The sequence below is a fragment of the Sugiyamaella lignohabitans genome, chromosome B (assembly GCF_001640025.1).
Source record: "Sugiyamaella lignohabitans strain CBS 10342 chromosome B, complete sequence".
Lineage (NCBI taxonomy): Eukaryota > Fungi > Ascomycota > Dipodascomycetes > Dipodascales > Trichomonascaceae > Sugiyamaella > Sugiyamaella lignohabitans.
Window position 1 is genome coordinate 3487909 of NC_031674.1, and position 27447 is coordinate 3515355.

Below are 27447 nucleotides of genomic sequence, written 5' to 3' on the forward strand. Positions count from 1 at the left end.
CCGACTCGAGCGCAGCGAGAGGAGCAGCGGGGTCTGGGGCGGAGCCCCAGCCGCCGGAGGCATACGGGGAGTGCCACATGCCTCCGGCGGCCGGGCTCCGCCCGGACTGGGTTGCTCCCGCTTCGCGGGAGGCGTGGGAGGGTGTCAGAGGAGATACAGTTTATTCAGTTACGGAGAGAGTACAGAGTTAGTTGTTGGCGGCGAGCCAGGCTTGTGCGTAGATATCGACCTCGCTGAGCATCGACAGTTTGGTGGGACGCCAGCCGGTGAGGGCGGTCAAACGGCTACCGGAGCTGTTGAGCGTGGTGCCGAAGGCACGGGGGAAGAGCCCGTCTGGCCCGTCGGGGACGTGGTACTCGAGCTTGCCTTTGTAGCCAAGGGCTCGGGCCGCCAGTTGGTTGATGAGGGCCACAGGCTCGAAACTGGTGGACAGGTCGAAGACAGGGTACGTCTTAGACAGGATAGGCAGGTTCTCGACAGCGGCAACAAATCCAGTAGCTACGTCGTCCACGTGGATCAGAGATGCAATGGCTTCAGCATCAACGGGAATGGTCACAGAAGAGGCATTGCTGGAAAGTCCGGCGGCAATTGGACCCCAGGGAAGTCCCCAGATGGGTGAGATGCCTCCGTAGACAAGAGCAGGACGAACCACAATCGAGTCGAACAGATCGGTTTTCGACAAAATGGTATCTTCGAGAGCAGGTCTCCAGGCAACCAACTCAGGAGGGTTGGTAGTGGCACGATCAGTACCAACTAACTCGAGATCACTGACGGGATCAACTGAACTTCCATGAACCCACATACCACCACAGTAAATAAATCCAATCTTGTTGGAGGGACCATGCGAGAACTTCTTGTTTCTGGCTTCAGCAACTGGTGCTAGATCAGCCAATAATTTCTGGGTGGTGGAAGGAGGGCCGGCAATGTCGATAATAACATCGATAGCGTGCTTTTCAATTTCCTTGGCATACGAATCAGATTCGTCGACAGAGCCTTCAATGGGAATGATTTCGTTTTGAGCAAGAGCCTTGGCTTTATCAGCAGTTCGTGCCAATCCGTAAACTCGGTGGTTGTTCTTTCTCAGAGCAGCAGCAGTGGCTCCTCCAATGTAGCCAGTAGCACCAATAATTAATACTTTAACCATGACGAAATTTATTCAGTAATAGCACTTGTAACGAGAATTGAGTAGCGACAATTGAGTTATGGCAATTGAGTAATAATAATAATTGAGTAAAGAGAATTGAGTTATGACAATTCAGTGATGACACTCGAGTAATAGCACTTGTAATAATACTGAGTAATAACACTTGAATAATAGCAACTGAATAACGACAGCTAGTAATATTTCAGGCTGAATTGACTTGTATCAGATCAGATCGGGAGTAGAGAGATGAGTGAGGTGAAAATAAACCTGATCAAGGCTCGGCTGGCCCCTATTTATACTTTCTGGATCTAGCCATTTCGCCACGGACCAGGTCTTTGTAACCAAACTGGCCGCTAACGTAATTCGCCATGACACACCAATCGACGCGGGGTTAATCCGTTGATTACTAGCTTAAATCACACTTAAACCGCGTCACCTGGGCTAAGTTTCAAGGTTATGATTAAACAACGGTCTTTTCGGAGTTAGCGCATGGAAGCTTACTCACCGCTGCAACGGTCCTAGTTTGAACGTTTCTAGGCAGGGATGCATGTGTCGATCGGCACGTTGTGCATTAAGTCCGGTCCAGGGGGGACTGCCTCCGGCGGCTGGGGCTCCGCCCCAGACCCCGCTGCTCCTCTCGCTGCGCTCGAGTCGTTATGTCCATGGACCAAGCCATCTCCTGCGAAGCAGGAGCAACCAGGGTCTGGGGCGGAGCCCCAGCCGCCGGAGGCACACCCCCCCGTCCGGCTATTAATAGTTGTAACTATCAAGATATTTTGTATATAGAACTGAAATTTGTTTTGTTTATTTTTGAGTCAAGTTAGTTAGTTAGTTAGTTAGTCAGAAGAGATAGAAGTGATATAAAGCATATGTGGCCCTTGATTAGTGATTTGCTTTGTGCCGTGGGTTTAAAAGCCTACACCGCGGAGTCGAGCGGACACCAACGGACCAAGCGCGGACCATTCAAAACTGGCGGTCAAAAGGTTAGTTTACTAATGGGAGATGAACTCCGGTGGGTTTGGCAATAGGAGCATGACGAGCTCGTCGTTCGGCCCGGTAACTCTCCAGGAAAATCATGTCCCAAATGTTGACTCCTACCCACCAGTTTTGGTACATCAGACGGCAGTTGTGAAGTCGGCGGTGAACCCATCGGCAGGTGTTGCTGATGACTGAGCCACCTGGCTCTCCGGGAGTGGCTGGTTCACTGGGTTCGGGAGTGGGGTTCTCGGGAGTGGGATTCTCAGGGGTAGGATTCTCAGGGGTAGGATTTTCAGGAGTGGGGTTATCTACTGGTGGGGGTTCATCAGACATTGTCAGTGATACGATTGATTAGTTGCGGGGGGTGTTTTTATAAGGTTTTTTTTTTTTGTTGTGAGTCTTTTGTTTAGTGAGTTTGTGGTTTAGATGGCTCGTTAACTTGACTTTGACTAACTTGTCGACTTCGTGGCTTAATTTGGCAGTTGGCTTAGCAGACTGTAGACTTGCTTGAATCAGTGTCTTCGTGGACCAGTATCGTAGCTAGAGTAGGTTTGTCTGAACAACTGTTAGGTGTTAGTTCACTTTCGTTTCGCCTTTCTGGACTCAGCTGAGTATCCTCCCTCTTTTCTTCCTCTCGTGTGACCTCTCCTCTCCTCTCCTCTCTCTCATACCTTCTAAACTCTTTATGTTCTAGTTATGTATCAGGATAGGTCCATATCAAACAACCTCCCCTACTTATACCCTTTGCTCAGGCATTATGGATCAGTCAATGTTAATAAATTGATACTTAAATATTATGTAGTCATAAATAAAATAGGATAACAGATACAAACAGCATACACCACATAAGTCACATACATACCATACCCGTACACAGTAGAGGTAGACAGCAGACGGCAGACGGCAGACGACAGACAGAAGACAAGAGAAAAGAGACGATTCAGATACATCAATGTCAACCACTTCCTGGTTAAAAAACAGCGTACTCACGCACTCACGCACTCACGCACTCACGTACTCACGTACTCACGTACTCACGTAAAACACTACTTTTCCCAGCCCATGGCTTTGGCCAAAATACCATCAGTAACTTTGTCAAACCGGTCTACCGCACTAGAAACACTGTCTAAAGCCGGACGCACGTCAAGAATAAACGTCGGCATACCATCATCAGTATCAGGACCGGCATAATAATCAATAACATACCGCACCTGCTGCCAATCCTGCTGCTGCTGGTCCTTGGTAGATGATGCTCGCAGAACCGTCCAATCGTGGCGATCAAATGGAGGTTGTGTGCCATATTTAGCCGGGAACACTTTACCCAGCATCTGGAGCATCTGTGCACGAGGCGACATATCGTCAGGACGGCCTGTAAATTTCAGCAAACGAGGACTTACCGTCGACTTTTTTGTGTATGGTTCTTCCCATTTCAGAATCTCTTCCCAAGCCTCTTCATTGAGAAAGTTGTGAACATCGACCATTGACTCGACTGCATCTTCAGGAATCTCCCCTCCTCCTTTACGAATCATGGCATTCAGCATCTGTTGAGGCGATGGATACTCCCATACACCGTCGCCATTAGCAGTACCCTTTGGAATTGACGACATTGTCCTCTCAGTTGGCAACGCCAGTTTCTGACCTGGCGCTCGCTGCGACGACAAATCCGGCATGTTATTCAACGGATTGATATCTGACGACCCTGTCGACACACCACCAATCGAACCAAACGGCCACCACCAGCTACCACCACTTGCACTGTTGGTGCTGGTGCTACTGGAACTGGCTGGAGCACCTGAACCAGAACCACCAGCGACTTTGGCGAACTTCGAATGGTCAACCGGACACTTTGCTTCCTCAGCATTCTTTTCAGTAAACTTTTTAGTGAACTTCGAATGGTCCACTGGACATTTAGCACCGTCTCCGCCCTCTGGCTTCGCAAACTGGCTCGTGAACTTGCCGTGGTCAACTGGGCACTTGGCCCCCTGGGACGTCTGTTAGGGTCTGTTTCGGGCACGGGACTGCCTCCGGCGGCTGGGGCTGTGCCCCAGACCCCGCTGCTCCTCTCGCTTCGCTCGAGTCGGGCGTTGGGGGTGTCGAGCTCGCGGCGGTGGCCGGCCGGTTGCCGGCTCTACCAGGGCCTATGGAGACCGATTTGCGAGTCTGGGAACGAAAAAGTGGCCGCAAAACAAAAGAAATTACTTACCTCTGGAACGGCAGCCACCGGCTGCACGCTAGCACTGGAATCAGCCCAAAACCAACCCATGTTTGCACTGGATGATAACGAAAAGTATCTGTATCGCTAGATCCGGATCTGCCAAAAAATATATATTGCATCAGACGCGGCGCTACACAGTTGCTTATCGCACAGCATGCGGCTCCTTTTTCCTGCGGCGATGCTCAGGGTCCACGTCTCCAGGGTCGGGGGTCTGCCTCCGGCGGCTGGGGCTGCGCCCCAGACCCCCCGGCTCCTCTCGCTGCGCTCGAGTCGGTGCGTCGGAGAGCCCAGTGACCCGGGGACGGACCTAGTCTCCTGCGCAGCAGGAGCAACCAGGGTCTGGGGCGGAGCCCCAGCCGCCGGAGGCAGGGTCCGGATTCAGGGTCCACGTTTTCGGAGTCGGGGGGTCTGCCTCCGGCGACTGGGGCTGTGCCCCAGACCCCCTGGCTCCTCTCGCTGCGCTCGAGTCGGTGCGTCGGGGAGCCCAGTGACCCAGTCTCCTGCGAAGCAGGAGCAACCAGGGTCTGGGGCGGAGCCCCAGCCGCCGGAGGCAGGGTCTGGACCCTGGCCTGTGCCCCGAGCCAGCACCCATTACATCTCCCCTGTACCCCGCTCAGTGCACCCCTCTACCCTTCCACCCGCTTCGCGAACCCCACCAGCTCCCCACGGCCCCGCGCTGCCCCTCGCCCCACGCCCGACTCGAGCGAAGCGAGAGGAGCAGCGGGGTCTGGGGCGGAGCCCCAGCCGCCGGAGGCTGAGCCAGCCCACCCCCGCCAGGAGGACCCTTGCACCGCCGTGCGGTGGGCCCTAGCCCTGGTGGATCCAGCCAGGCACATTTCGACAGATGAGCATTGAGAGAGTGATAGAGAAGAAAGAGCATCGAGAAGAGATTGAAGAAGAAAGAACGCACCCCGTGGGCGAGAGAGAGAGAAAGAAAATGTCGTTGCAACTGAGCAGCGGGCTTAAAGATAAGGATCTGGCCACGGTGCTACAGGATCTGGTGGTGCGGTTTGTAATCAACTGCCCGCCGCAGGATTTGGCGTCCACGGAACGGGTGTTTTTCCAGCTCGAGGAGGCGCAATGGTTCTATGAAGACTTCTGTCGGGTGGAATCGCCGTCGTTGCCGTCCATGAAAATGAAAACGTTTGTGGAGCGCATGTTTCAATGCTGTCCGGTGCTGTATTTATACAGTACAGACATGCTCACCGACCTGTCCAAGTTCCAGAGCTATAAAAACCTGATCCCCGTGCGCGGTGCTATCATCCTCAACAAGAAAATGACCAAAGCTCTCATGGTCAAAGGCTGGCGGTCAGACTCGCCATGGGGCTTCCCCAAAGGCAAAATCAACAAAGACGAACCCGACGAATTGTGCGCCATTCGCGAGGTCTATGAAGAAATCGGCTACGATATCTCGCCGTTCCTAGTGTCCCCCGACTACGTCGAGGTCACCATCCAACAGAAGAGCATCCGTCTCTACATCGTACGTGGCATCCCGGGCAATACTCATTTCATGCCCCGAACTCGTAAGGAAATCAGTGTAAGTTTTCACGGGGGGAGGGGTCTACCTCCGGCGGCTGGGGCTCCGCCCCAGACCCTGGTTGTTCCTGCTTCGCAGGAGTTGGCGCAGACCGCAGACGGAAACGACTCGAGCGAAGCGAGAGGAGCCACGGGGTCTGGGGCAGAGCCCCAGCCGCCGGAGGCAGAGGGGAATTGGGTATTAACAAGGCATACAGAAAATTGAGTGGCACGACGTGAAATCGTTGCCGACGTATTCGAAGAATCGGCAGTCCAATGCGGCCAAGAATAATTATTATATGGTGGCCCCGTTTATGTCGGGCCTCGCAAAGTATATCGCCAATGCCAAGGGTCTGGCTTCCAGTTTGACGAAGTCGGAGACAAAAGCTTTGAAGAATTTACTGGGAGTCGGAAAACACCAGGCTGGGAATGCGGTTCCTAATGTTGTGGCGCATGAGGATAACGACGAGGCCGCTTTCCATTTGTTAAGTTTGTTAAAGGGAAATGCTGGTTCGGGTATGGGAGGAGGTATTTCGGGCGGTGTGGGCAGTGGAGATGGTTCGAGTGTATCGGATTCTACGAGTGCTGGTGCGTCGAGTGCGGTTTCTGATAGAAAGATTCTGCTGGATCTGGTGAATAAGGGCAATTCCGCGTCAAATGAGATTAGCAGCGAGGAACACCAGCTGGAAAGTGCCAAGGAGATTCTCAGTTTACTGAGGAACGAGCTCGAACAACCACAGCAACAAGCCATGGCGGCTCCTGTTCTTCAACCTCCTCCTATGTTTACTGGGTCAAATGGCCCTGGTCCTGGCCCTGGCCCTTTGCCATATGGAATGTACCCACCAATGCCTCCCCCACCTCATCTTGCAAACGTCATGCCTCCTATGCCTCCTCATCCTATGATGTATCCAAGCATGGGATTTGTGCCTCCTCCTCTTCCACCTCAGCAGCTTATTGGTGAACCTGTAAAAGCACCAGCTGAGACTGGTGCCGGCAACAGTAACAGCAACAGCAACAGCAACAGACCACAGACTGGTAGTGACAACAAACAGGAGAATGGGCTGGAATCCCACAGCGAGTTTCTGGAAATCAAACCAGACTACGATCCTCCTGCTGCTCCTCCCATGCCTCCTCATATGTCTTCGTTGCTGTCATTACTCAATTCTCGAAAATCTGGTCATAAGAAGACCCCTTCGACTAGTACTGCTGATAATGATACCAGTGGTAAGTCCGAAAATGGCACTGTTCCAGCCAGTCCTAAACCGGCCGACAGACGGTTTGATTCGATGAATCGAGCCAGCAAACCAATTCATTTGAGTGACTTGCAAGTACAAGGATCTAAGTCGGGCCAGTCTGGTGGACTGGCTCTTCTGTCCTTGCTGAATAAAGAACCTACACCAGAACCGAGTCAACAACAACAGCAGCAGCAGCAACAACAGCAACAGCAACAGCAACAGCAACAGCAACAAGAGATTGGAGGGTTTAAACCAGACGATAACCAACTTTCTAGTGACAATAACAACCGGGAGTTGAAGCCCGGTGACTCTTTAATGGATCTGTTACAGCCCAAGACATCGCTGGGGTCTGTTATGAGCACTAACAAAAACACCTCTTTCGATAACCGCAGCACCGCTGCCACTAATGGAAGTAACAGTGCTACTTCGCTCATGGCGTTTTTAAACCAGCCGTCGCAATCATCACCAAAAGAACCTGCTGTTGCATCTACGGCGTTTCTCGACCAAGAAATTCATTCGGCCGATACCACTAGCAACTCTCAGTTGCAATCTCCACAGATCCAGTCTGATGCTGGTCTTGATCTGATGGAAATGCTGAATCCCGGCAGGGCCAATCGTCAAACATCATCGTCGCCAGCAGCAGCCGCAAATACAGCTACAGCTACAGAATCAGCTCCAACGTCAGCTCCAACTGGTGTATCTACCAATCCTACATCATCATCAGCAGCTGTATCTACGAATCCAACATCATCATCAGTCTCAAACAGCACTAATGAATTGCAATCACAATTGAACGCATCAACCTCACTAATGAGCCTACTTGGTATCGGATCAACCCCATCACCATCAATCAGCTCTATTGAACCACAATTCTACGACAGCAGTATCGTGTCGAGTTCCAGTAGAGACATTGTAACTCCTGGACCAGTTCCTCAGTCATCATCCACCCCAGCACCAGAACCAGCACGAGCACCAGCACCAATCGGCGAATCATCACCCTCGTCATCACTTATGGACCTGCTAAAACCAAAACCCACATCGATATCGCCAACTGCAGCTCCTTCAAGTGCCCCTGGACAGAGACCAATCGGCGCCAGTACCAATGCTTCCGATACATTTGCAGCTTCCCGGTCTCTTATGGAGATGCTCAGTGGACCAAGCTCGACTTCCACGTCGACCCTGACTCCTCAGCTAACAGAAACCTCGGCCGTTGCTGCTGACTCGAGCCATATTTCTAATCTGGTGTCGTCGCCATCTACCACCGACACTCATGGCACTACTCATGGCACCACTAATAGCACTCCTCATGGTACTACCTATGGCACCACTAACAGTACTCCTCATGGCACTACTCAATTCAATAGTCAGGCATCCCGGTCATTAATGGACATGCTCAACAACGACCCTGTCGACTCGTCGGCCAGTTCATCACCCCTTCAAGCCCCTGTCCAGCATCAGTATCAGCAGCAGCAGCAGCAGCCAACTGCGCCAGTCAGCACCGGTACCTCGACCCAATCAACTGATAAATTCGCTTCTCGCTCGCTCATGGACATGCTGAACAGCAGCTCTCAACGGTCTACTCCTGAAACCGAACCCTCACCGTCAAACCCCCGACCCACCAACCCCATTGGCCCTCCTGGCAGCTCATCATCCGCCACTCGCTACGGTGCAGTCGGCGAATCGCGAACCACTCAACCCGGCCGTCAATCCAGTTCGGGCCAGAACCTGCTCAACCTGCTCAACCTCGGCCAGAACCGACAGTCCCCTGTCCCCGAATCCACGACCTCGCCAACCACCTCACAACCTCCACCACCCCCTCCAGCTCCTGTCACACCCACACCCACGGCTGACGCAGCACCGGAACCTCCAAGCCAACAGGAGCCCACCGTCCAGCCCGAAAAGTTCCTCACCTTCCTCAACAACTTCGCCAGCGGCGCATACGCTTGAACCACCTCCGGCCCGTGTACATACCAAAATAGACACTCACACCGCACTCCGGGGGTGTCCTCGTGCCTCCGGCGGCTGGGGCTCTGCCCCAGACCCCGTGGCTCCTGCTCCGCAGGAGATCTCGCCCATGGCCCTCGTGCCTCCGGCGGCTGGGGCTCCGCCCCAGACCCTGGTAGCTCCTGCTTCGCAGGAGATTTTCAGCCCGGGACCCCCATCGCACGACTCGAGCGAAGCGAGAGGAGCAGCGGGGTCTGGGGCGGAGCCCCAGCCGCCGGAGGCAGACCCCCCTCTAGAGGGCCCCGCAAGTCTGTATCGGTCGAGGCCAGAACCGATCTGGAGAAGCGAGCCAACTTTAAATTTGGCAGGCCGGTGGGGTAATCAGGGGGGTCTGTGTTACCGATGGGGATTTAATTAATTAATTGAGTGATTCTGGTAATAGATAAGTCATGGAGGGGTGGAAGGAGGAGGAGGGGTCAGGCCGGAGAGGCATTATCCGGAGACCCAGGGGCCATTGCGTCACCCAGCAGGCTCGGGTTTATTGTTGACGCATCGGCATTATATTAAACCTCAAAACAGAAATAATGGTGTATGCATGGTTAAATTGCGAGACAACGGTTTTCATGTACACCGCTGCAACAGGCACCTCGCGTACCGATCCCTGCCCACCCAGACCTGATCGGTGTGTCGCTCGGGTACAGGTACCGAGGGAGGGGGGGCCTGCCTCCGGCGGCTGGGGCTCTGCCCCAGACCCCGCTGCTCCTCTCGCTTCGCTCGAGTCGGGCGAGGGGGACCAGGCACCAGACCTAATCCCCCTAGCGGCCCCTCTGCCCCACGCACCGACTCGAGCGAAGCGAGAGGAGCAGCGGGGTCTGGGGCAGAGCCCCAGCCGCCGGAGGCAGGCCCCCCTCAAGAGAATGTCTCGGATGCGGGTGTGATAGAGTTTGGCGGTAGAGGGGGGGTGGTGGATGAGTTGGTAATTATTGGCGAGTCTGGCGGATTGAGGGGGGGTTGGCCGTTCCTGCTGGGGATGTGGTAGCGGCAGCCCCGCTGAGGGCCCTATGCCCCGCTGTGACAAAACAGGCCTGGTCGGACAGACCCCTCGTGGCAGAGGGGCCCTTTTGCGATGCGGGCAGCTGGTGAGCAAAAATAGAATAAAATTAAATAACATAAAAAATAAAAATAAAAATAAAAGACGACAATCGCCGCCCGTTTGAGTGACTATCAGTGAGCAGCAGTGGCCTGAGGTTTCGGTGCAGCAGCAGCAGCAGCAGCCAGCAGCAGATGGCCCGTGTTACAACAATAAACTTCAGGGCGCTTAGCGAAAAACCTTAAAACCATGAACAAAATTAAAGTTGATAGCTGAGAACCCGATTCCAGGGTGCACCTGGCCCAGACGGGCAATGGGCTGCTACCGCGACCACCGTATATCGGCATATTAGTATATCGGAGCACGGTATCATCGCGAAAGGACCCCGTCGGGTGCCGCCAACAGCCAAGCTAATGTACCAGATCACGATAGTCAATCAGAGGGTCGATGGACGAGAAAAGACGACCAGAGACTACCACAGAGGACCAACATCGGCAGAAAGCAGGTGGGAAACAGATCGCTGCTGCTGCTGACGGTCAATTAACAGTCAATCAGCAGCCCCCTGTCTCAGACAAGTAAAAATAACTGGCCAGAAAGGCGCCCAAAACAGCAACCCCCGATGACCGACACACATGGTTCCTGAATCCCACCTGGCCGTACCTGAATCATACACGATCCATTTAATATAAGCAAGCCCGATCGATCACCCAGGGGGGGGGGGGGGGGGGGGGGGGGCATGCCTCCGGCGGCTGGGGCTCCGCCCCAGACCCTGGTTGCTCCTGCTTCGCAGGAGAGTGCGGGACCGTGGGGGGCGGGAGGAGGGGGAGGGGACCGACTCGAGCGAAGCGAGAGGAGCAGGGGGGTCTGGGGCGCAGCCCCAGCCGCCGGAGGCAAGCGGGGCCCTGAGGTGGGCTGGAGGGGCTGATCGGAGGGTGGGATCGGCGGGTACAAAGCCATGCAGAGTGTGCAGTTGGAGCCGGAAACAGGTTGCTGGCAGAGAGGTGGTTGAGGGGGACTGCCTGCCTCCGGCGGCTGGGGCTCTGCCCCAGACCCTGGTTGTGCTCCGCTTCGCGGAGCGGCGGGGCCTGTTGACCTAGCGGGCTGCAGGGGTGGGGTAGCAAGGTCTGCTCGCCAGATATCAGACCTCGAGAGCCTGGAGAAGCTGACAGATGAGCGACGAGGGGGAGGGGGGGTTGGATGAGGGGCATGAAGGACAACGGATTACGATTGATGGACTACGGACGACAGACCCAGGACTTTGAGTTCGAGGGTCAGGAACAACCACCCAACCCGGCCTAGCCCAGGGGCCTGACACTGACCCCGTTGACACGAACTGCCTCACCACGCAGGGGACTCGCGGCTGCACTGAACGCCTCGATCAGTCTAAGTTTGGGCTTGCCCATGTCCGCCGGCTAATCACGGACCCGGTCCTAACCCAATCTCCGACGGAGGGGGGCCTATGCCTCCGGCGGCTGGGGCTCCGCCCCAGACCCTGGTTGCTCCTGCTTCGCAGGAGTTTGGTGGGGTTCAACACACAACCGACTCGAGCGAAGCGAGAAGAGCCACGGGGTCTGGGGCAGAGCCCCAGCCGCCGGTGGCACACACTCCCCCTTTCCCTTACCTCAGAATCGGATCGCCCGCTGATTAGCCGGTTTGGTTTTAACTTTTGACATTTTTCCTTTTGCGGCTAGCGCCAGCACTATGCTGGGTCGAGCTAGTGGTTTACCCTGGCCGGTCTAGTGCTAGTCAGTCTGTAGCGTTTAAACTCTAACGTGACAGGGGCCTCTGATAACGACTGCCGCCGGACTGCGAGTGTGAGATTGAGTGAGTGAGTGGGTGAGTGGAAGGGCGATTGGCTTCGCGACCGGATTCTCGTTGGTTTGGCCACCGAACAAGGACAGCTCGGTTGCTCGTACGATAGGGATGCCGCCGACGGCACTGGTTTCCGGGTGTTCTCGTATCCAATTGGACACCAACAGCGAAAACAACGACAATAACATAACAATCGGCAGAGATCAAAATATATAAAGGTGGATGGCGAATGGTCAATGGCTGACAGCCCAGTTCAGGGCCAGAAACGGTCGGGTGTCACGGGGAATCCGGTGCTCGCTTGGCTACTGTCGGTCGGCCTTAAAACCCAGTACCACAACCGGCGCGGCGCTATGCGTCTTCCCCACCCCTGTCGGTCACTGCCGCATCTGGACCACAGGCGGAAGACACACCGATTATATAACGCATGCTGCATATGCACCTTAGCTAGCATACCCGCAGATTTCTGTAGCGAGGTGGTCGCCAGTAAAGTTCACCCGTCCGACCAGCCTGTTAACCTGTCTGCCAATCTGACTGTATCCATCGCCTCGATTCCTCTCGGTGGGGCTGTCAAACTGTGCTGCTGCCTGCCCGAAAATAAAGTTAAGTTTGACGCTGTTTCATGGCTCTGCTCCGGAACTGGCACCCATCTCCATCTGACAAACTTCAGGGGGTTCACCAATTGCCTCATCACAAGTGGGTCCGGTTACCGGGTTGGGGAGGCCTCCGGGAGAGGTGCCTGCCTCCGGCGGCTGGGGCTGCGCCCCAGACCCCCCGGCTCCTCTCGCTTCGCTCGAGTCGGTACGAGCGAGGCCGTCCTGGGGGGAAGGGGGCATGCCTCCGGCGGTTGGGGCTGTGCCCCAGACCCCCCGGCTCCTCTCGCTTCGCTCGAGTCGTTGCGTCGAGGGCCCCCTCACTCGCTGCCCCTCACACCCCGCACCAAACTACCGTCACCGTCGACGCAACGACTCGAGCGAAGCGAGAGGAGCCGGGGGGTCTGGGGCGCAGCCCCAGCCGCCGGAGGCAGGCCCCCCCTCCCCCGCTTGCATTAGTGTCTACAGGGAACTAACCGTATAGGACGTGAATACGTGGACTCAAGCCCGATAGCGGGCGGTCGGCCCGTGGTGAGGAGTGGAATGAGTAGGACGGGGAAAGTGAAGTTACCGGTGTGCGGAAGAGGTGGTTGGCAGCAAGCAAGCATGTCAGACCCACCGACGACAACCACAGCGACAGAGTGTCTGGTGATGCTGGTGGTGGTGATTCAGGGGTGGTGGTGGCCGGTCGGTCGGTCGGTCGATATCGCTATAGCGCGGCCCGCATGCAGCTGGCATTAAACGTGGGCGATTGTCGGTCGCAAGATCTGCTGGCGTCACTAAGTGCATGTACGTTTTGAGGTAAATTTAGACCCCGCTGGCAGGCCAAAGTGAAAAAGGCAAAAATGGCCTGCAGGCTCTGCAGCTAAGGAAACAAGGTCGTAGAGGGAGGCACACCCCTCGGCCGGGAGGGGGGAGGGGTCTGCCTCCGGCGGCTGGGGCTCTGCCCCAGACCCCGTGGCTCGCTTCGCTCGAGCGTCGGGTGAGGGGCTCGTCGCTGGTGGGGTGTGGTGGTCTGGCCAGCGGGGACTGGGGAGAGGGCAATGCTGGTGCTGGAGTGCTGGTTTCAGGCGATGCAGCTCTCATCGGCAGCAGCAGGAGCAGGGTGGAGACGGGATCGTGTGGGTTGGGTGGCCGGCCGGTTAACGCTGCTGCTGCTGCTGCTGCTGGGTAACTAGTGAGCAGGTTGGTTCGTTAGCAACGGCCGGGAAGAGCCGCTAATTCACTCGTTGGTGGTGACTGTACGATCTGGATCTGAGATCTGGTAGCAGCTGTTCGCGATAGATGGCGGGTGGATTGCCGACTGACGCTGCCTCATAACCCCCCCCCCCCCCCATTGAGATCTATGCCTGTGAATTATAGGGTAGCATCGAGTGGACATTGCGGTTCTTCTGCTGCTGCCGCTGCTTCTGCTGGTGACTGATCTCACCGCCTGCTCACAGCCTGCACCGCGACCCATCAGAACCACTCCAGCCAGAGCCACCTTCGCCCCTTTCCCGCCAGTGAGAGGGGGGACTGCCTCCGGCGGCTGGGGCTCCGCCCCAGACCCTGGTTGCTCCTCTCGCTTCGCTCGAGTCGTTTCTCCCCCCCCCTCCATCGCACCCCTCCCCTCCGCCAGCCAGCGGGGGACCCCCAACCCCGACTCGAGCGCAGCGAGAGGAGCAGCGGGGTCTGGGGCGGAGCCCCAGCCGCCGGAGGCACCGTGGCCCCACCCAGCAGGCCCCCCTCAGCGCGAACCGTGTGAGGAGGGGCACCCCCTTAAAATGGTTATCATTTGATGTTGAATATAGTAGTAGTAGCGAGAGCGCTGATTATGCAGTGGATATAATTTGTTTTTCGGTGGTGAGAGACTGGTAGAGGGGTGAAATATTTTATTTTATTTTTCAGGTATCGGCAGTTTGCATGGTTGCTTTTTTTTGCAAGATATTCTTTTTCTTGCGTGGGCCGCGCAGAAGGATATCAAAAATCGCTACCCACTTCGGATGGTATATAATTTGGCAGGTTTCTTCCAAACCATTTTATAGATACGGTTTTTTTTCTTGTTCAACGGGAAAATCTAGTCACAAAACGACAATTGGGGTTTTTGGCCACTTGTCCCTAGTTTTTTTTTTTTTGTTCCTTCTGCCGGTTGTGTGGTTGTGTTTTTTGAGAACAACTTTTGTTTCTGTCTCTCTTTCTTTCATTGGTTTCCTACTTCTATGATTGGTACTGGTACTAATTAGAAGTTCTAGCCCCATTTCCCTACTGAACCGATTTTTTTTCCTTTTAACCTCCAACTTTTCCACTTTTGAGCTTTGGTTCAATTGGAAGTTGTTGTTTGATATTTGGAATTGTCAATTCAGTTTAATATTTTTTTTATTCTGATTCCCTTTTTTTTTTTTTTGACTTGGTTGTCTCCCATTCATTGACGCACTACAGTGCCTAGGCTACGTTGCCGACCAACCTATTTAATACTGCATTGTCTCCTACCAACGGTTTTCGGCACTGGTGGTAAAAATTATATTTTTGCAACTGGACTGGTTTGGATATTTTAGTTTATTCAATCCACTGTTTTTGTCATTGTCATTGTCAGTAATTGTTCAATTGAGTGATTGTTGACTATTGACCTTGTGGTATCATCATCACATCACATCACTGGTCTAGTGTTACTGTCAGAGTTACTGCTAGTGTTACTGCTAGTGTTACTGTTAGCGTTGCTGCTAGTGTTACTGTCACTGCTGTGGTTAGTTAAGGCTAATTGTGGTACTTTTATTCGCACCTGCTACTAATTGTGTTTGTGTGAGGAATATAGAGTTTGGCTGTTGCATCTGGTACTTTACTCTCGTTATTGTTCGTTACTGTTCTGTACTGTTCTGTTCATTCCTGTCGTTGACTCGTGATTCCTGTTGACTTCCCCCTGACTCCCTCCTGTCTTTACTACTATCGTTACCTCTGTCGTTCACTCGTTCACTACAATGTCTCTGTCTACTTCCCCCACTGACGAGTACAAAGATGACATTCTTCGTCATATGTCGTGTATGCAAAGAACCACCTGGTGCGATCCTAACATGATTGACCTCCAGCCTGAACTGGAATGGCATATGAGACCGTATCTGTTAGATTTCCTTGTGGAATCCCACTTTGGCCTGGAGCTGAGTGCGCAGACCCTGTTTCTGGCCGTCAACATCATCGACCGCTACAGTTCTAAACGTATCATCTACAAACGTCACTATCAATTGGTTGGCTGTACTGCTTTGTGGATCGCCTCAAAGTACCAAGACAAAAAAGACCGAGTGCCTACTCTGCAAGAGTTGAAGATGCTTTGTTGTGGAGCCTATGAATCTCACATGTTTGTACAAATGGAGTCTCATATCCTCAGTACTTTGGAATGGACTATTGGCCATCCTACCTGCGACTTGTATATTGATATCAACATTGACGATATCATCAATCAAGGTTACAAGTACTCGAGTCAGGATGTCGAGATTATTCGCAATTTGGCCTTGTTTGCATGTGAACTGGCAATGTTTCACAAGTCGCTGTTGGTGTATTCATCGGCTACTATTGCTACTGCTGCTGTTGCATTAGCTCATTGGATCTGGTCTTATAGCCGGTGCTATAACACCCCTCCTTATATTTGTTCGGGTATTCCATATCATGGACCAGCCCCAAATACTGCTGGTGTTGGCGACTCTTCAACTGACTCGTGCCTTCAACTCTTGACTAGTTGTCTTGCATATCCTTCCAACTGTCTGGAGAGAAAGTATTCTAGAAGTCGTTACTGTCGTGTTTATCAGTATGCTTTTGACTTTTGTCAACGATCTAAGAATGCTGATGCTGTTGCTACTCCTGCCACCACTGTCAGTGGTTCGGCCAGTATTGCTAATGGCTTGGCTACTCCTTGTGCATCTACAGTTGCTACTCCTACCACGACCAGTTCGGTTGCTGACGACCTTCCTCCATCTCCATTGTCGGTCAACACTGCCAGCTCAGTCACTAGCTACGGTACTGGCACTAGCTACACCTTTTCACAGCCCCAGCATCAACATCATCAACTTCAACAACATCAACAGCATTCTAGACCTCAGCCACAATCACAACAAATTCAAATGTCAGTGCAAGTGCAAATTCAAACATCCAATGCATCACACGTTTCACACGTCTCTCACGTCTCTAACGTCTCATCGCATGCCTCATCTTCACAACCGTCGCATGCCTCGACCATGTCGCACCATCAGCATTGTCATCCTACCACAGGCACTAACTTGCCTTATGCCTATGCTACTGGTTTAGCAGGCAAGGACCGCTCCGGTGTACAACAGGCTACTGTCTACTACGACGAACATCCCAGTGGATACATGACTCCTCCCTTTACCCCTGAAGAAGGTTACAGTCATACTCAGTATCTGGCTTAAAAAAAAAGGCTTCTTGGGACTCCTTGGTTCAGTCGCAAAAAAAATGTGTTTTCTTTTTATTATTATTTTTATTTTCCAATCCTTTTTTTTATTATTCTTTCGCCTCTGTCTTTTTTGCAAGTAATCTGTTTCATACTGCAGTTTTTTATTTCGCACCATTTTCTTATTATTTTTTTCTTGCTTGTTTTTTGTCTCATTTTCATTTCTCTTATTTTGTCCATTTCCAGCATAGTTGTGCACCACAACACCCATCATCGCATAGCGGCCACTGCTCGGCCAGCCATAATCTGTATCTATTTACGATTACTTAAAAATCTCTAGTAAACATATCTCTAAATGTGCTTTATACGTGCAGATCTGCTCGAAGCTGTCTCCATCTCCATCTCCATCTTCATCTTCATCCTCCAATTATCGAGATTTTCTCGTCAAAGCTATTTTCCTGCTATTTTCCAAGATATTCACCCAATCACAGCTCTCAGGTCGTAGTCCTCTCCGCTGATATCTGTTAGCGCCTCTTCATCCAACCCCCGCCCACCCTGCCGATTACCCCTGACGCGATAAGAGCCATGGCAACGATCTGCAGCTCGTCGGCCGTTATTTCCTGTTTCAGATTAACCTTTTATTTCTGGGGTAACCATCGAAAGCTTACGTAAACCATTAGTCACCCATTAGTGAAATCGCTCTCACGTGATATTGCATCTCCGATGACCGATACCAACCAATCCCGCCAACCCACCAACTTCTCAAAAACCATCCTCACAAAACCACACCCCTTCACGACCCACTACCTAGCACATCTCTCATTCTCCCCACCACCCACATCTCATAAACCCACTGACACCTGCCCCACCTCTGACCCGTTTGCAGGCAGGCCACGAGAAAAAATTTCACCACGTGCAACCACCTCCCTCAAGCCCCGCCAGCGATGCGGGGCTGCACTCTGCACCACACCATTCGTATGAAATATTGCCGCATCGGGAACCTCTGATAAGGGTGCATACGGGACCCTGAGGGGTCCAGGTTGCCTCCGGCGGCTGGGGCTCTGCCCCAGACCCCGTGGCTCCTCTCGCTTCGCTCGAGTCGGTTGCGTATGGTGCCCCGCTCAAACTCCTGCGAAGCAGGAGCAACCAGGGTCTGGGGCGGAGCCCCAGCCGCCGGAGGCAGACCCCCCTCCCCCCGCCCACCAGGCCGGTTGACGAGTTACTGGATGCGGCAGAGAGAGAGAACAAGAAACAAAAGTGAGATCCAAGCTAGCCGCGAACGGCAAAAATCAGACGCACTACCACAATAGGCCCCACTTGGGAACCCCGGTTTGAGCGAAATTCTGCTTTCTGCCTAGTGTTGCGATGCGGTGCGGTGCTAGAGGTTGCTCCCCCGCTGCTGCTGCTAGCCACTATCACTAATTGACTGACCGACTGACTGCCCGTCTGGCCCTAGTCCCTCAGTAGACCCGACCGACGAGCTGCTGCTGCTGCTGCTGCTGCTGCGCTCCGTGCATGCATAGCAATCCCACCACCGACTCTTCACATGCATGGCCTATCTCTCTAACTCTCTTCCACTCGCTGCATTGCTATATTTGGCCCGCAATGCGCTCACCAATCGCGATCGCCGATTGCCTAGCCTCACTACGTCACCCCACCACCACCACCGTCGAGGAGGAGGGGTCGTGCCTCTGGCGGCTGGGGCTGCACCCCCAGACCCCTGGTTGCTCCTACGAAGCGAGGGGACCGTGGGATGACGACTCGAGCGCAGCGAGAGGAGCAGCGGGGTCTGGGGCGGAGCCCCAGCCGCCGGAGGCATGACCCCCCTTCCCAACACCGGTGTTAGAGTTTGTAGCTATGTTTAGCAGGGTGATATTATTATCATGCCATGCCATGCCATGTACGCTGCTGGTGGTGTGTTCGGGAGGCATGCGCCGGCCGGTTCGAGCAGGCCGTGACGTAACGGCCGGGACGCTACTGCTGCTATTTTTGCGGAACGGAAGGAAGCTGGGCTTGGCTGGCAGCTGCCTCCGGCGGCTGGGGCGCTGCCCCAGACCCCGTACCTGCTTCGCAGGAGAGTGCCGGGGGCCCCTCGTAACGACTGGTGAGGGCCCCACGCAACCGACTCGAGCGAAGCGAGAGGAGCAGCGGGGTCTGGGGCGGAGCCCCAGCCGCCGGAGGCAGGGCCCCACACTCCAATAGGGGCTCGGCTAGGAGGAAAAGGTACCGTGGTAGGCCCAGCTGGCACGGTACCGTGGGTGCGGTATATGAATGCTAAAAAGGGGTTAAATAGAGTTCCAAACTGTTGGCACGGCGTACTCGAGAATGTCTGTACGGTTCCTAGGCTGGATACGTGATGCGGTAAGGTATCTGTAGTCAGAAGCATTGAGTAACTGTAGCTAACAATTGTAACTGTCAGGAATTGGCGGTACAGCAGAAAATAGGCTCAGAATCAGGGTTTTGGGTTGGGTTGAGTTGAGCTTAGTTGAGTTGAGTTGAGTTTAGTTGAGTGCATATTCGCCTTGACAATATGTACCTGGCTAAGTCAGTGAGCGACTCAGTAACGCTCTATCGAACCTTCTATTAAACCCTCTTCGAACAGCCTGCAAGCGACAGTACTTCGTTCGGTACGGCTTTGCCAATTACGGCTACCGCAGCGACCGCAGCTATCGTTCTGAGCTGTCCACCAATGGTCTGGTGGGTCGTCTGCTCCCCTCACCCCACCATCTCCCCTCGTCCTTTCCCTCGCTGCCACCCTCCCTCTCACCGCTTCTCACCGCTAGCTCTTCCGCTCCCCTCCCTCCCCTCCACCGCCGGTTAATCTCCTCCCTCCCCCTCCCTGTCCCACTACCCCTCGCCCCGCCAACGCGCCTGTAACGAACTCCCCTTCACGGTCCCAGCAACCGAGCGAAGCGAGCAGCGGGGTCTGGGGCGGAGCCCCAGCCGCCGGAGGCACTCACCACCTTCCCCCAAACAACCCCCCTTACAATACGGGCCAGTTACCCTGCTCGATCGCGGAGATATATGTATTGTTCTTTGTTCAGGGATAATTGCTTTTTGGCATCAGGCTAATCAACGCCTGATTAGTGGGTGATATGTACCATGGCCACGGCTAAGGGCCAGCCAGTCAGCATAGAACAGATGATGACGATGATGCTGATAGCAGCGAACGAGCCTGCGTTGGTCTGGTGTGAGGTGAGGTGGCTGGGTCAGGGTTGGCGTGGAACCCTCTATTTTGGCATTTTCCATTGCTATAACAACCGACTACATCGCCACTAGCTCATACACGAGATATTTCATGTGCTGATCAAGCGAAAGAATTTGGTTTTGTTTAAGACGACTGAAGTTTAATAACAATAGAATTTCAAGGGGGGTTTTGTGATTGTGAGCAATAAACAATAACACATAAAAAAAAAATAATCAACTTTGATTGTTCGGTTGGTTTTAGATTTTCAATTGTGTCGTCCATAACCATACCGAGTATTCTACTGGTTTTGAAAGAGACTTGCTTGCGTACTTGTTTTCTCGATCATCCGACGTCCCTGCTTGGTATCTGTTTGCTTTCCCGACATTGGTTTTGTTGTGTATCGACATTGTCAAGTAAAGTGTTGTAATTCATTGTTTGCGTTTGCTTATCGGACTAGGGATTTTGTGTGTACTTGTTTACTTCATTTCTTCCTTCTTTCCTTCTTGTCTTTTTTTATTGTTGTTTAGAGAATTTGCCAGAATTAGGCTTTGGGCTTGAGTGAGGTGATAGGTAATATTGTAAGTATTGACCAGGTTGTGAGTGGTGTGTTCGTGGTGTGTCAGTGGTGTGTTACTAGTAGTGAATTTACTGAGTTGACTTTTTATTTGTACTGAGTGACTTAGTTGACTTCGTTGTCTGTGTTCATTCATTTCACTTGCAAAGCGACAATTCTATATCCTGTACAGAGCTAATTTGGGTGACATCTAATATATTGCACCTGAGCTGGATTTTAAGTTTTGCTTATTGTTTTCAGTGCTTGTTTTTGTGTTTGTTTTTGTTTCGGATTGTGGCGAGTTTAATTATCTCTTCAAGCCGAGTCAATACAGTGCTACTACTTTGGGTGCAGTTGGTAGTATAATTTGTAATTGCAACCGGCATTGTTCTAACTAGTGTCTAGTAGTTCGCTATTTTACCGAAATAACTCAGCAAATCATACTTTGTGCAGTTTGTCCGGTTTATCGATCCCTACGTCGAGGTCCTGTTTTATTACACAATGGCTGTGGTCACCAGGAGACGTAATTATGAGACAAATGGTCCAAATACTGGTCCTGTTAAGCTACCGACTCCTCCAATTACTAAGCCAGCACCTGTAGCCGATGACAGTGGTGAGAATCTGAAATCTAATGCGAAAAATAGCACAAAAACGCAACCCATGACGACGGAACTGAAGTCGAAGCTAGGTCCGAGTGAAATGGATAGTGTGAAGAACGAGAACGAGAACGAAAATGAAAATGAAAAGACGACAGTAAAGCCCGAATCTGAAACCAACAACTCTGACGATGGCGATTCTGATTTGTCAGATCTGTCTCAGTCTGACTTGGAAATGGATGTAGACGACGACGATGAGGAGGAAGAAGAAGAAGAAGACGACGATCAAAATGAATACCAAAACGAAGACAGCTCAGTTGCATCAATTCAAAAAACAAAACATACCACCCCTATCAGCGAGTCAGCAGCACTTCCTCCTACTCCAGTATCTACTGCAGTATCTTCGAGCTCCTCACCAAAAGCAGACACTGCAACCCTATCTTCAGAAACGGCATTAAAATTACCATCGTCGTTTACCTCGACACGACGACGGTCGTCTCCAAAAGATCCTAATGACGACAAGTTGATGGCCATGTGTATCAATGTACTGAAACAGTCGTACCCCAAGGGCCTGACTATTCGCGAGATCAACGAACTGATTCTGAAATCAAACGCCAAAACTGAATACGAGGAAATATGTAAATCGTCGACTATTCTGTCAACCAAAATCAACTCATTTTATAGAAGATGTCACCCTGAAGGTGGTGAGCTGGAAATCTCGGTGCTCATGGCAGTATGTCCCATTATTCGAATTCAATCTGGCGATCCTTCACGTCGTCTTATTTACAAATGGGCTACTAAAGAAGATTTGATTAACGAACGACAGCACTTCGAAGAGGAATCTGCTAGATTGCATGAAAAGAACCAACAAAAACAGCTTATGAAGCAACAACAAAAAACCGGCAGTGATAGCAATTCGAAAACTGGATCATCTGGATCTAAAACTCACGGTCCAGATGGGCGACCAAACGGATCTCTGACCCCTCCATTTGATAATACTTCGTTACAAGCCATGACTCCCATGACATCGACGCACTCAGAACGAGAACGTAGCGAGTCAACGTTTGACTCTGACGACTCTGATTTCGACGATGATGCTCGACATAACAAACCATCGAATCTCGTTCATCGACTACCAACGCCACCACCAATGTCTGCCTCGTCACCACCACCATCACCACCGTATCAACTACGAAAAGTAATTAAAAGAACGCCCCACGCTTTCACACCACCATCCAAAAGAACCTCTGTTTCGCACGCTACCAACAGCTCTAATGTGTCGACTAAAAAGCCCAAAAAAGACCATCCCCACTACCACCCAGCAGCCCGACCACTATCCCCAGTGGCCTCGTTCGGAACGAACCCGTACTACGACCACGAGGCTCAGGTCAGCTTCAAATGCGCTCTCGAAGGGAATATTTATTCAAAAGACTGGCTTTACAGCTCCCCCAAGAGCTCGCTGGAAATCTTCGACGACGTCGTGTCCCCGGAGGACCTCAATGTCGACGACCTCGACGGAATGGTCGTCTAACCCCCCTCACTCCCAGCGCTGCTGTCTTTCTCCCTGCTCGCTGGCTATTTATTCACTGGTCACCACCCGGTCAACCTCCTTCTCTCTTATATATATGTATATAGCGCATATTGATCTGACTGATGACCTTTCTACTTGGGTCGGGGAGTCTGCCTCCGGCGGCTGGGGCTCCGCCCCAGACCCTGGTAGCTCCTCTCGCTGCGCTCGAGTCGTTTCGTCGACGGTTCACACAACTCTCCTGCGAAGCAGGAGCTACCAGGGTCTGGGGCGGAGCCCCAGCCGCTGGAGGCAGGGTCCAGCGCCGCGTGAGCCGCATGAATGAAGATGTGATCTGAAGTTGATCTGAGGTCGAACTGAAAAATAAATAAAAATGGGGATGTTGACGAGGCGAGTTGGAGTAGCGGCGAAATGCTGGGCGAGGGAGTTTAGTTCGGCCAGCGGTGGCGAGATGTCGGTGGATGGAGCTCGGGTTTATTGTGAGAATCTTGTGAGGTGAGTTTGAAGGGTCGAGGTCAGAAGTTGTGAAGTGGTCGGGTTTGATCTGGAGTGAAGGGAACTAACGAGGGTTTAGAGATAAAGACAGATCTTCGTATATACTGAACGGATATGTGCCGAAACCGGCTCGTGATGCGTTTATTGCGATTAGAGCGTTTAATATCGAGACTTCACGGATTGCAGATTCGGTGAGTCGGCCGGAGATAGCTAAGATGCGATTCGAGTTCTGGAAATCAGCCATTCAGAAAGTGTTTGCCTCGGTGAATAATTCCTCGGTGGCAGTTCCTTCAGAACCCGTGGCATTGTTATTAGCTCATTGTTTGGGCAAAAACGCAGCACCGGCGCAGATCGAGCTGTCGAAACGGTTTTTCATTACTATTCTCCAGACTCGTGAGACATACGCAGGGTATCCTCCATTTCGCAATCTCGACGCAATGGCTTCATATGGTGAAGGGACTTATTCACAACTTAATTATTTGACACAAGAAGCATTATATTCGATATCTCCTACCACCAGCAAGTTTTTGAACGAGAACCCTCAACTCATCGACCAGGTCAATGACATTGTTGCACATATCGGACAGGCCACTGGTATCACCAGCATGCTACGAGGATTCCCCTTTTTTGTAGGAGCCAAGGGATTCGTTCCTCTGCCAGTGGATCTACTGACCAAACACAACATTTCTCAAGAAAGCATTCTCCAAGCAGCCAGAGCTCACCAAGAGTCACAACAGCCAGACACTCCAAAACAAACCAAACTCGAGCTCGATCCTGCTATCAGCGACATCGTCTTTGAAACAGCTACTCGTGCCAACGACCATCTCATTTCCGCGTCCACTCTGTTCGCCAACCTGAAATCAACCCTCGACGGTTCCGTTCCCGATGCCATTTTTGTGCCCACGATGACCTCGATCCCGGCCAAACTGTTCCTCGAAAAACTCGAAAAATGCAACTTCGACCCTGTCCACCCGGACCTCACGAAACCCGAATGGCGACTGCCGTTCCGGTCCTACGTAAACTACCGCTTCCGTAAATTGTAGTTTTTATCTTTTGACGGTAGGGGTCTGCCTCCGGCGGCTGGGGCTCCGCCCCAGACCCCGTTGCGGTTTCTTTTAGACAGGCGTATCTCGCGATCTTGCTTCGCTGAGGTCTGATTCCAAAAGATCTCTGGAACCAGTTGATAGCCGGAGCCTGACCACTGCATTGGCACCCCGAGCCATCACACTTCACACGAAATGGTAACATTGACCACAAACCACTCTTGAAAACTGGGAATCACGGAAATCGGACTCATCATTCTGGACATGACTGAGGAACTGGGAACAGGCCCAAGCCTGACCTACTTCTGTTTTCTACTACTTTTTGTATTCATATCTAATAAACTATTCCTATTCGTTACATTCCGCAAACATGCCAGTGCACATCTTCCAAGCTCCTCAAAATTTTGTTCTAACTAGAGATGTGCCTTCGAAGGCTGGGGCTCCGGAACGGGCATGTCAGTGAATGGACATGTCAGTGAACAGGCGCGTCAGTGAATGGGCATGTCAGTGAATGTCAGTGATCGGGCATGTCAGTGAATGGACATGTCAGTGATCGGGCATGTCACTGAATTGAATGGGCACGTCAGTGATCAGGCGTGACATGTCAGTGAATGGACATGTCAGTGATCGGGCATGTCAGTGAATGGACATGCCAGTGAATGGATGTCAGTGATCTGGCATGTCAGTGAATGGACATATCAGTGAACGGACATGCCCTGCCCAGATCCCGTAGCTCCTGCTTAGCAAGAGATTGATAAGGCCGTCGGCGGAAACCAGAGTGAAGCGAAAGGTGCTAGGGTCCTTTGCAACCACGTAACGGGACTATGGGTGTTTATGATTCAGGGTTCTCAGTGCGACAGCAGCATATGGAAAGGACCCTCCGTCAACCACTCTTTAGGGTCCTAGCAATCTCCTGCGAAGCAGGAGCAACCAGGGTCTGGGGCGGAGCCCCAGCCGCCGGAGGCAGACCCCCATTGTCACAGTAATTAAATTAAAACTTTTCATGACTATCGTCTGGCGCGAGAGGTTTCTACGGAGAGAAGACGGCGGCCCAGGTTGCCGAAGCATATGCTACAGCAGAAGAAGACGCTCGCCACGAGCGCTACTACCGATAAATAGTTCTCAGAGACCGATCCCGCGAGTGTGTATCGTTCGGGCAGGTGGTCAGGGAAGATGAGTGCGAAGACAAAGGTGCCGACCGTGGCGACGAGGGTCGACAGAATGAACCCGTTACGGGTGGCATCGAGAATGAACCACAGACACGGGTTGACCATTCCCCAGTAGAAAGCTGCTTGCATTGTTGAGGTCCAGGCAATTTTACGAATGCCATAAGCCACGCCCATAAACGCAGCAACTGCTCGTACAATGGACGACCAGTCGGCTCCGCCTTTTCCGTGAAGTCGTTTGCGTTGTTCGGGGAACAACCAGTCAAAAAGTGGTAACAAAAACCCAAGAAGAATACCTTGGAACCCCCAGATCAACGAGAAGAAACCCGTGTGGTCAATGTCAAGGGTATGTTCAGTGACAAAATGATTATCGTGTAATTGTTTCGACAATTGGCCATAGGCCACGCCGAATCCGAATAAAAGAGCTAATCGGACAGCCAGGGTAGGTGCTGATAATGGAACTCCTGGTAGTGAGTATGTTACAGAAGAGGAATTGCCTCTTGAAGATCCCGATACATCTTCATCCGTCTCGTCCTCGTCGTCTGCTGCTGATAATGACGGGATGGATGGTGAGACTCTGCCGCCAGGAGAATTGCCCTTGCGTCTATTTAATTTGTTAATTCCACTTTGAAGTTTATCACGGCCATTGACGCGACCGTTGATTCCGTTGTAAAAAGCGGTTTTGTCGGAGAACTCGTCAATACCCCTGGTGGCACGGTCTCGTCCAACAGGTGTCTGAACACGAGATGGCGCGTTGGACACATCTCCATTCAACTCTGCTAACGAGACTTGTGACCCGAATACTCCGGCTAAAGCTGATGTGGTTAAATTGAGAAACGATTTGTTACTGGAAAGTCCATTACTGTAGGGAGAAGCGGCGGCTGGGCTCGAGCTATTGCTGGTGCCATTCACATTGACAGATCCGTTAATAGTTCCATTAACTGATCCATTAACTGACCCATTGATTTGTCCATTCAACGACCCGTTATGTCCGCTGTTGGAACTGGATCCATTAACCCGTCTAGTATCTCTAGGAGGAGTAGCCATTTTTCTGTTGAACACCTAATGAAACTGTCAGAACTAAAAAATGATCTAGATACTAGATCTTATTGTGAATCTCTTATTTTCCTTTTTTGGTCTAAAAACAACAAGTCAAAATACCAAACTTTTGTAAATATCAGGTTTAGTGAGGATGAAGTTAATCCCTGCTGCAATCTCCTATTTTGAGTAGACGTATGTTAGTAGCAAAAAGAGCAGTCTGATGAGCCGAAATACTGTCAAATATTGTCTTAAAAACGCAACCAGAAGTCTATGGTCCGTTCACACTCTGGTGCTAGGCTCAGATTGAAAGAGAAAAATCGAGATCAAAAATTAACAAATCAAGATCAAAGTCAAGATGTACCAAAAGGCTGCTTTTGAGTTGTTTGAAGTGGATAAATAGAAAGATCTGTGCCAAAAACAGCACTTTATAAACCGACACAAGAAATAAAAACAGTTGTATGGACTCCTGTTTCAAGACAAGAGTTGTGTGCGATTTCGGATTCCGTGCTACAGATTTGTATTAAAAGCTCACGCCAGATCCAATGAAGAGCTCAGACCCAGAACCGTTTGTTATGGTAACTCGGCTGCATCAGCGTTTCTCATCTTAAATTACCAGGAGCACCTCGCTAACAGCCCTAACCCGCGAACTTTGCAAGTGATCTGGGATCCGGATTAGGGCAATGGATCAGATGTGAGAGATCGAGGAAGATATAAATATAGATAATGAATCCATTCAACATTTTCACACTCATCACCTGATTAAATAACCAACTACGATTCAATTTCTTTGGACCATTGCCCCCAATCAACTCCTGCGAAGCAGGAGCCACGGGGTCTGGGGCGGAGCCCCAGCCGCCGGAGGCTAGAGTCCCCCTCACCCGTAGTTTCATAGGCGTGAGGATTATGGTACATATAATAAAGAGATTAATAAATAGCATTA

General features: G+C 51.9%; 7 protein-coding genes across 7 annotated transcripts; 3 read left to right on the plus strand and 4 right to left on the minus strand.

The window, feature by feature from the left end:
* Positions 1 to 187: 187 nt before the first annotated feature.
* On the minus strand, positions 188 to 1144 carry AWJ20_3174 (NAD dependent epimerase/dehydratase family protein; the record flags this gene model as incomplete). The annotated part of the gene is made up of 1 exon (XM_018880178.1): positions 188 to 1144. The coding sequence occupies one exon, from the start codon at positions 1142 to 1144 to the stop codon at positions 188 to 190; it is 957 nt and encodes a 318-aa protein (XP_018738023.1).
* Positions 1145 to 2128: 984 nt separating this feature from the next.
* Positions 2129 to 2455, minus strand: AWJ20_3175 (carbohydrate binding domain protein; the record flags this gene model as incomplete). The annotated part of the gene is made up of 1 exon (XM_018880179.1): positions 2129 to 2455. One exon carries the CDS (start codon positions 2453 to 2455, stop codon positions 2129 to 2131), a length of 327 nt encoding a protein of 108 aa, XP_018738024.1.
* Positions 2456 to 3168: 713 nt separating this feature from the next.
* On the minus strand, positions 3169 to 4385 carry CYC3 (holocytochrome c synthase CYC3; the record flags this gene model as incomplete). The annotated part of the gene is made up of 2 exons (XM_018880180.1): positions 3169 to 4095; positions 4326 to 4385. The coding sequence occupies 2 exons, from the start codon at positions 4383 to 4385 to the stop codon at positions 3169 to 3171; spliced, it is 987 nt and encodes a 328-aa protein (XP_018738025.1).
* Positions 4386 to 5613: 1228 nt separating this feature from the next.
* On the plus strand, positions 5614 to 6078 carry DCP2 (decapping enzyme complex catalytic subunit DCP1; the record flags this gene model as incomplete). Its single annotated transcript, XM_018880181.1, has 1 exon — positions 5614 to 6078. One exon carries the CDS (start codon positions 5614 to 5616, stop codon positions 6076 to 6078), a length of 465 nt encoding a protein of 154 aa, XP_018738026.1.
* A 9399-nt stretch (positions 6079 to 15477) lies between these two features.
* On the plus strand, positions 15478 to 16917 carry CLN3 (cyclin CLN3; the record flags this gene model as incomplete). The annotated part of the gene is made up of 1 exon (XM_018880182.1): positions 15478 to 16917. The coding sequence occupies one exon, from the start codon at positions 15478 to 15480 to the stop codon at positions 16915 to 16917; it is 1440 nt and encodes a 479-aa protein (XP_018738027.1).
* Positions 16918 to 23472: 6555 nt separating this feature from the next.
* AWJ20_3179 (uncharacterized protein) lies at positions 23473 to 24300 on the plus strand (the record flags this gene model as incomplete). The annotated part of the gene is made up of 1 exon (XM_018880183.1): positions 23473 to 24300. The coding sequence occupies one exon, from the start codon at positions 23473 to 23475 to the stop codon at positions 24298 to 24300; it is 828 nt and encodes a 275-aa protein (XP_018738028.1).
* Positions 24301 to 25307: 1007 nt separating this feature from the next.
* On the minus strand, positions 25308 to 26513 carry NSG2 (Nsg2p; the record flags this gene model as incomplete). The annotated part of the gene is made up of 1 exon (XM_018880185.1): positions 25308 to 26513. The coding sequence occupies one exon, from the start codon at positions 26511 to 26513 to the stop codon at positions 25308 to 25310; it is 1206 nt and encodes a 401-aa protein (XP_018738029.1).
* Between the last annotated feature and the right edge of the window lie 934 nt (positions 26514 to 27447).